A 9,469-nucleotide genomic window follows, 5' to 3' on the forward strand; every position below is an offset into this window, starting at 1 on the left:
AATCTTCAGGATCAGTGCTCTTCAGAATGGTCTGGTGCATGCAGAGTTGTTGAGCTTCTACCGGTGAGCAGGCAAGAGGACAAAGCACTTGTCATGAAGCTTGGAAGCGGATGTATGTCAGCAGAGTACAGAAGTAACCAAGTAATCTCCAAAGTAAACAAGTCCTAAGTGATGTGGAAAACAAAGCTTGTAGATATAAATGCCAGAAAAAAGGAGTACAACATTCACTACATTCAAACAATTCATCACACTAAAGCAGAAAATTAAGCTCATGTGCATTTTATTTCTTCCTGTGTGAATTTTCTACCCAATGGACTGTCCTCCGCACAATGCAAGGCCAAAACAACAACAAAAAAAACACCAAGACTTGATGAAATGTTCCATGCTCATTCAATTTTCCTAGAATCCAATCAGAAATATGTTCAATAGAAGGCTACATAGTGCAAATTCTAAACAAAATTAGTATTAAGATTAACAGGTCAGGCAGCAATTACATTACTTGTGTTCTCATTCCAAAAAGAAAATTGTTACAGCAACAAAAAAGCAGCATCTCAAGCTTTCTGTGGAACAGAGTATCTATCCTTGTAATGCTCTTGAAGTTCAACCTTGCTCATGTTATAGTGACCTGCTGGCTATAAATGAGCAGATTACAACGAGTTTTCTATTAGAAAACTCAAGGTACATAGAGCTTAAATGAAAGTTAGTTTATTGCCATCATAAATCTCTAGAAGAGGAAAGAGATCTATAGCACTGGAACTTCTCCATCACAAACTTTGCTTGCTCAAAGAGAAAGATGGATGCCTTGAAAAGCCAGGAGGCAACAACCAAATTTGTAAATCTGACTGAAATCTATTAAATAAGATGTGTGCACTGTAAGAAGGTGTAATAATAGGCTAACCACAAAATTGTTAAAAGACTGAACGCAGACTGAGGAGTTACAGAAAACCTACTTTATGTTCAGGGTTTCTTGAAGATGAGCTTTGAAGCAACAGAAAAGTATATTCCATTATCCTCTTGCAGTGAAGCTGTTTCTGTACAAAACTGAGTCGCCAACGAAGTGCTAACATCTAACCTTTCTTCTTATAATTTACACCTAAAATAGTCTTAAAGTTACACTAGAACTAGTTCTAGTTACTACTCCTAATACTAGCTAGAATGAAAACTAGTACTGATCTAAAAAAAAAAAAACCCTGATCTATGCTACATTTATGACAATAATGCAGAGTTGTACAAGGTTCCATGCGTCTGTTCAGATAGGACAGATAATGAGGAGTATCATGAGAGTTCATGGGATTTTGAAAAAAGTAGCCAAATATTGTGTAGGGTTACCATATTTGAACTTGGACACCCTTCAGAGGGAGTGTATTGGTGTAAGTATCTACCAACTCACGTTATATTAATGTGTTTTTTTAATTTTTATATATATATATATATATATATATATATATATATAAACGTTAATACAATGTGAATTGGTAGACACTGATACAATTCCTCTCAAGGATGTACTCTTTTTTGAAAGTTCAAATATGGTAACCCTATATTATGGGTTATGGATGACATGGGATTAAGACTGTTGCATGTTGGGAAGTTGACCCCTTACTCCTAGTAAACCCTGGGCAACTTGTTTTGGCCCCACCGTGCTTTGCCAAAACTTCCCAAAAGACAGTGACCAAAGATACCTACCCAAAGTGCACTGCACTGTGCATCAATACAAATGTTCATGATGGGCAAGCGCAGGGAGGATGCAAGGACACAAACAATATGATAACTCTGGCAGCTTTATGCTGGAGTAACTTGCATCGCACAAAGTTTGTACTGCAGCTGTTGCCTAAAATGTTCACATTTAGAAGAGTACTACTAAAGAATGCTACAGAAATTATATGGAAATCTCTTAAAATGCAAGATTAAAATAATTGTTACTGAAACTGAAGAGTCCACTATTTTGATCCCCCAGAACATGTTCAGGGAATTCTTATAAATTCCTTACAGGAGACTGGGGTATTTAGTATGATGTGGTCAAATATTATCTTTTATACTTTGATCTAGAGTTAAAGAAAAAGAAATGTTCCAATACACCACAAATCCCTCACAGATAAATGAAAAAGTAAATATCTTTAAAAGTACAATGATGTCAGAAAATAGCATGCAAACACGTCTTCCACACTTCAGATTAGCTGTCATTAAACTGGACTTCTGTATTATAGATGGAAATAATTTTAAAGACCTAACTGAAGAACTATTCCATTACCTTCGCTAATCGGCTCATCTGATCTTCAGAGAGAGTACTGCTGGTCCTCCCAGGCGTTTTGGTGGGCTCCGACCCATCTGCTTCTACATTAGGCCAGACTTTCAAGTCATGCATTCCTTGACGAAACATACTATAAGAAAGAAGCAGCATCACTTGTATCTGTCTGTGTCCAAGTACAAGGACAGTATTCCCACATTCCTTTTGACAAACGTTGAGAACCACACTGCAATGAATTATTTAGCTGAATTCCAAAGTGCATGGTAATTCATATCTTAAGTTGCCTTCATTTTCACTGTCATACACAGTTTTTTAAAAAAAGGAATAAGATTCTAGCTGTGGTAAGTGAAAAAACTGTCAATTCCCAAAGTCAATGGGATGGCACAAGTGTACACTGAAGGCAGAATTTGGCCTTCAATTTTTTTCATCAGTGATAATGCATGAGATATTAGAATGCTACCTGGTTTACAGATTATGCTGCTGAATTTAAAGGGCAAGCATTTACTGGGGGAAAAAAATCTCTTTTTCAGTTGTAAACTGAGCAAGTTTGTTCTGAACATTAGTTAAAGACAAATATGGAAACCCACAGTAGCATTTGCACAAGTATACAGTGTTGTTGTAGCCATGCCTGTGTCAGGATATAGATAGGAAAGGTGGGTGGAGTAGTATCTTGTATTGGAACAACTTTTGTTGGTAAGAGGCAAATTTGGATCTTATGCAAAGACCTTCTTCACACTTTTGAGACCTTAAGAGCAGCTCTGAGTAAGCTCCTAACCTCATGTCTCTCACCTACCTTGTCTCTCTAATTTTCACAAAATGACTTTTTAGCCACTCAGATTCTACGATGATGAACACAACATAAGCTAGCTAGAACAGCACCATACACCAGTGCATACCCAAAACCCGGACTCCTTGCACTCTTAAGGGAATTAGGTACAGAACTCCTGTCACTGAAAGTCTATGGTTGGTTGTCTAGCTCTCTTAAGACACCTTTGACAATCCCACTCTTCATGGATTAGTTAATCTGTAAAGAGCAGTTTGCATTGCCTATCTTTTCTAATAAGAAAACTAGTCCCAATTTCATGATAAACTCTGGTTCAGACAAACATACAGGTGCTTGTCAATGTCATTACAACACTTAAAGAGTACATGCCAGCCAAATGTTGATGATCTGTTCATGCTTAAGGCTAAACATACATTTCCAAACCTTCAGAAATATGCAGTGCAGACAGCTGCTAATATATGAAGCTGCAGGAATATGTGCTTTGAAGTGGTTTGAACATTTACAATTGAACTTTCAGTCTATAGGCTTGTCTCCTTTAGGGATTTTTGCCCACATCTTTGCAACAGAGTAGATTGCTTGCATGAGTGTAAAGCAGGGTAAGTCACAACTATGAAAGCACTGCTTTGCAACCATGCAGTAATGCAGCTACATCAACACAACTCCTAATATGACCATTGGCCTAGTACTGTGCGCAAATGGAGTTCAATCTGTTTTTTAAATATGTCATGCAAGGAAATGAAACATACCCATACTTTCCAAAGAGTGAGACTGTTGTTCCCCCTACTGGAACTGCTTTGCCTGGTCCATACACATCCCAAATTGTCAGAGCCACCTGTGCATTGCGGGGCAAGTCAGGATACTTCACAGGCAATTTTAGCCATTCATTCCAGCTGAGGAGAGACACTCACTGTTAGTTATAAGCTTCATATTTCATTTTTTTTCAATTTTATACTTCATACAGGTACTTTCCTGAATATCTGAATGTTAAAAATGGCTGATTATATTTTCTTTGGCTCAGGCCCTATACATACTACACGCACACTTAGTGATGCATACAGTTAAGACCATGTAAGTATTTGCAAGACCAACGCCCAACAGAACATAGTCAAAGTTCACAACTGAACTCTGTGCATGGAAATCAAACAGCCTTGCAAAAGTGTCATGAAAATTTACAGGCCCGGATCAATAAAATAAAAATAAAATAAAAATATAAAAGTTAAAGATAACTCAGGCTACCCTGAACCAACTGAATAAAAAAAAAAGCTTAAGCACACATTTCAGCTGTGCCTCAGCAATAGCTATCTTTAAACAGTACTACTCAAAAAAAAGTTACAAAACACCATTTGTCATTCTTTCAAAATTTCCTTTAGAACTGATAATTACAAAGATATATTAGGATGTGTAAATAAAGCTACCTGAAAAACTGAATTTTTTGGCTTTTCTAAACTGGTGGAAACTATTTCAATGAAAAAGACATTTCAAGCAGAGCACAAATAAAGATTTCTGCCCTTTTCCCCATAATCAAATGGAAATTCTTTAGTTTGATGTAGTTTCTGCTACATAGTTCGGATTTGCAAATGAGAAAAATGTTGACATTTCCTTTGTACCACAATAGGATGTACTGCTTGGATTGCCTAGAAAATAAAAACATGTATGCTACTCGCTATACCAAACAATCAAACCACTGTTAACCTTGCCTTTGAAGAAATGTTATGGTCAGAAAGCCCATTATGATAATGTAGCCTAACTTCCTGCATATGCTGTACCTTTGCTTGTTCTCTCTCTCCTCACATCCTATTAGTTTTTCTCCACTTGTTCTCTAGTCACATGATAGGGCTATCAGCTCTCTGAGGGTACATCTAAACTACACTGCATTTTCGAAAGAGGATATTCAAATTCCACGGGAATTTGCATATCTTCTTCTGATCTCACTTTCGAAAGCAGAGTAGTCTGAACGCTATTTTTTTTTTTTTTTTTAGGGAAAACCCCCTTTTTTGAAAAAAAAAAAAAACCCCGTAAACCTCATTTTTTAAGGAAAGGGAGGTGTTCTGAAAAAAATGAGCCCGGACTACTTTCACTTTCGAAAGCGAGATTGGAAGAAGAGATGCAAATTACTGCAGAATTTGCATATCCTCTTTCAAAAACACAGCCTAGTCTTGACATAGCCTGAGATAGAGTAACTTTGGATGACATAGGTGTGCTGTACTCAGCACAATGGAGCTCTGACTGAAGTTCCTAGGTATTACTACAGTACAAATAATACTGGCTGTATTAAGAATCAGAAATGTAAAGAAAACATCCCCAGACTATTAAGAATTTCACTTCCATAATTTGTAGAAGACTAGAAGATTTACCCAGTGTTGCTCAGATCCTTAACTCAATTCATTTTTGGTTTTTGGAAAATAAAATGAATACATACATGCTACATTTAAATCATTGCTCTGGGATGTGATGTGTATGAGAGGATTACCCCAGCCCCCTCACTGCAGCAGTTTGGGACCAGGTGAGATACACCTCTCTATGGCTGCTGCGGCTTCAGTGGGCACAGCCAGGAGAGAGATGCATGTCTTCTGGCTGGGACACATCCAGATTTGTCTTCCCCCTGCACTACCCAGTAAGAATGAGGAATATGGCAAACTGCACTTTCCCCTCACTCCCTGATGAAGGGGAGCAGCCACCAATGTTCCCTTACGAATCAGGGAGGGGGGAAGCTTCAGCCCCTCTACCTTCCCTAAAGGGTTCCCAGGAGTTGTGGGGGGGGGGGAAGTAAATGTGTCCCCAGCAGCCCCTCTCATCCTCCTGAAGATTCTGTTTCTTTTCTATATGGTTTTATGAGAAGCAATCCAATTCCAGGCCCATCCAAATCCTTACCTTGCTTTAAGTTATGATAAGAGGAAGGTATACTGAATTTGGAGGTCCTAGCTTTTACTGCTTAGGAGGAGTTCAACAAACAGGCAAACACACAGAAACACACTCAAATATAGAATAGATATACTGGAATTTTGAAAAAGCCACAACATATATTACTCCAGATCAGCTGCTAGAAGTGGGCCTCATTCTCCCTGATTGAATTAACCTCATTATCTCTAGCCTGATTCTGGCCTGTATATTTATACCTGCCTCTGGATATTTCCACTACATGCATCTGACGAAGTGGGTCTTTGCCCACAAAAGCTTATACTACAATACATCTGTTAGTCTATAAGGTGCTACAGGAGTCCGTCACTTTTGCAGATCCAGACTAACACAGCTACCCCTCTGATATTTGACAACATATATTAATGCAATTCAGTGCCCCAATACTTAAGACATATATAAAATATAATGTAGTCACTTACTTCCATCTAGTGCTAAAAGCTTTGTAGGATGTCCTAACAGGAAGAGCAAGAGGTTTCCCTTCTGCAAACACTTGACAAGTTACATATAAATCAGAACAGTTCTCCTGGTATAATCCTGAGAACTTCAGCATAGGGTCTTCCAAAACAGCTTTGTAACTCTTCTGTTCTCTTTTCCCCTCCAGACTTCCTCTAAATTAAAAAAGGCATTTAAACAAGGATTTAAATAAAATAGTTCTAGTTCATATGTGTTAACAGTAAATACCAACTTCATTTTAAATAATACATCTTCACAGAAAATACTGAGGAGTGAAATACAATTTTTATTAAAATTCTTAAACAGAGAGGGTATCTGTCTTACAATAATTAATTATACTGGATTACTAGTTTTCAGACAGAAGTGTCATCTAAACAGGTGAGATGGGTTGAGGAATTCAGTGAATTAAAATAATTTAAGCTTATTTGTTTTCAGACAGAATGGGATGATTCGAAGAAATGTATGCTATATGTTAGAGAAAGCAGTGAAGTGTCCTGCACTGAGTCAAGTGGGGGCATTGCAAAGTTCACTGCAATGCAATACATTCATTGCAGGGTTCACAGCCTCCACATCTACTGGTAAACTCCAGTCATCTGAAGAAGTGGGCTGTGCCCAGGAAAACTCATGATACCATCTACATGTTTTCTTAGTGCTACCAGACCATTTGTTGTTGTTTAAGTTTTATCTACTGGTAGGATAGCCAAAACTCTTTGTGGGCTCATTTCCCCCTCCTCCCCCCCCCCCCCCCACCTCAACAAAAAGTCCTTGGTGTTCCCCATTAAAAAAAATTGGTGTTTCTCAGTCTTAAAAAGTTTAAGAAACACTGCTCTAGGCTCACAATTAAGGCTACTACTCTGGGGAGAGGAATCCAGCCATGAGCCGTGAACCAGGTTGACAGCTAGGGGACAACTGTGAGCCCAGGGCCTGCTCATTTTCAAAGCAGTGAAATTGACATTGTCAGTTTCACTACTCCACTGGTGAGCCTCACACTACTGCCCTGGAACCAGAAGCAGCCATGAAATTGACAAAAATAACAGACAATCTAAGTAATGTAGCATCTACAGCAAAGGTGGGGAACCTAAAGCCTGGGGGCCAGATGTAGCCTCTGGCTTGCCTGGATTCAGCCCGAGGCTTGGGGCTCCCCCAGCATTGGGGAGCCTCCGTTGGCACTCCAGTCCCCCACTGTGAGGCTGGAGTGCACAAAATCTAGTAGGCTGGGCTCCCCTAGGCGCTGATGTGCAAGGGGAATGTGGAGAACTTTCTCCTTCTCAGCTGGGGGCCATGTCAGTGAAGGTCTGTGGTGTTGGGGAGGTGAGGAGGTTGCTTCTCACTTGTGTGTAGCCCCATGACTGATTTTTCTGCAGGTCAGCAGCCCTGACCCAAATAGGTTCCACACCCCTGGTCTCCAGGGACGCTAACTACGCTGAACGAAGAGTTGGAGTTACGACGCTGGGTAGCCGGGCCACGTACTTCAGCCGAAGCAGCCTTCTAGCGTAGACCAAGACGAAATGCGGTTGACATGAGCTGCGCTACAGTGCCCTAACCCTGCAGCGTCGCGCAAACCTAAGGTGTGAACAAGCGTGTACAGGACACCGGCTTGACGGAACCCTCCAACGACCCCGGTTAGCCGCCTGGGGGACAGGGCCATTCCCTCACGCGTCTAGTCTCGAGCGCTCATCATCACACGGCCGGGCTCCCAGACACACCGCCCCTCGGCACCGTCCCCCGCCGACCCCCCCAGCCGGCGCTGCGCCCCGGGAAAGCCCCACAGACGCATCCCTCCCGCTTTGGCAAGGAAACCAGACCCCGGGGGGGGGGGGGGGGCAAGGAAACCAGACCCCGGGGGGGGGGGGCAAGGAAACCAGACCCCGGGGGGGGGGGGGGGGGCAAGGAAACCAGACCCCGGGGGGGGGGGGCAAGGAAACCAGACCCCGGGGGGGGGGGGGCAAGGAAACCAGACCCCGGGGGGGGGGGGGCAAGGAAACCAGACCCCGGGGGGGGGGGGGCAAGGAAACCAGACCCCGGGGGGGGGGGGGCAAGGAAACCAGACCCCGGGGGGGGGGGGCAAGGAAACCAGACCCCGGGGGGGGGGGGCAAGGAAACCAGACCCCGGGGGGGGGGGGGGGGCAAGGAAACCAGACCCCGGGGGAGGGGGGCAAGGAAACCAGACCCCGGGGGGGGGGGGGCAAGGAAACCAGACCCCGGGGGGGGGGGGGCAAGGAAACCAGACCCCGGGGGGGGGGGGCGCCCTGGTGGGGAGACTGCCCCAGGCTGAGGGCAGGGCAAGTCCTCGGGGTGCCCAGCTCCCAAAGCCAGCGCCGGCCTGGGGAATGAGCAGAGCCCCCTCTGCAGGCGCGGGGCAATGGGCCGAGCCCCCTTTGTCCCCCAGCCCCGCCCCTCCCCCCACCGCCACGCTCTCCCTCGGGGGCTGCGTCCCCCTCGCCTGCGCGCCCTGAGACCCCCCCCCCGTCCCTCAGCCGGGCGGGGCGGCCGCTCCCCTCACTCACATCTTGAGCTGCACGTTGATGTCCAGGTCGCAGCTGTAGACGTAGTAGAACTTCTCGGCCTCCCCCATGGCTGCTGCGGAGCCCTCCCTCGGCACCGCCTCCCCTGACCCTCGCGAGCGCCGGCGGCTCCGCCAATCCCCGCGCGCGCCGCCGCCGCCATCTTGCTTAAGGGACGCAAAGCGGCCGCCGCCGCCCCCCCACTCCGGCGTCACGTCTCTACCAAGATGGCCGCGCCGGGGCGCGCTAGAAGCAAGATGGCCGCGCCCTACGAAGTCTTCACTAAGATGGCTGCCCCTATGGGCTTGGAAAGCAAGATGGCGAAGCCCAGCCCATGGACACCAAGATGGCCGCCGCCATGTCTCTTCCTAGCGGGAGAACCAAGATGGCCGCCGCCATGTCTCTTCCTAGCGGGAGAACCAAGATGGCCGCCGCCATGTCTGGCACTAAAGTAAAAACCAAGATGGCCGCCGCCATGTCTGGTACTAAAGTAAAACCAAGATGGCCGCCGCCAAGGCTCTTCCTAGCGTGAGAACCAAGATGGCCGCCGCCATGTCTGGC

At 44.4% G+C, this 9,469-nt stretch overlaps 1 protein-coding gene across 3 annotated transcripts in view; it reads right to left on the reverse strand.

Moving 5' to 3' along the window:
• PIK3C3 (phosphatidylinositol 3-kinase catalytic subunit type 3) overlaps window positions 1-9,065 on the reverse strand; it is a 132,320-nt gene extending 123,255 nt beyond the window's left edge. For all 3 annotated transcript variants that reach the window (XM_075932756.2, XM_075932755.2, XM_075932754.2), the window contains exons 1-4: window positions 8,912-9,065; window positions 6,371-6,559; window positions 3,779-3,922; window positions 2,252-2,381 (exon numbers count right to left, since the gene is read on the reverse strand). In XM_075932756.2, the coding sequence (XP_075788871.2) occupies window positions 2,252-2,381; window positions 3,779-3,922; window positions 6,371-6,559; window positions 8,912-8,979 (531 nt within the window). In that variant the 5' untranslated portion in view covers window positions 8,980-9,065. The remainder of the gene's footprint in view (window positions 1-2,251; window positions 2,382-3,778; window positions 3,923-6,370; window positions 6,560-8,911) is intronic.
• Between the last annotated feature and the right edge of the window lie 404 nt (window positions 9,066-9,469).

The sequence above is a fragment of the Pelodiscus sinensis genome, chromosome 6 (assembly GCF_052426305.1).
Source record: "Pelodiscus sinensis isolate ZL-2025 chromosome 6, ASM5242630v1, whole genome shotgun sequence".
Lineage (NCBI taxonomy): Eukaryota > Metazoa > Chordata > Testudines > Trionychidae > Pelodiscus > Pelodiscus sinensis.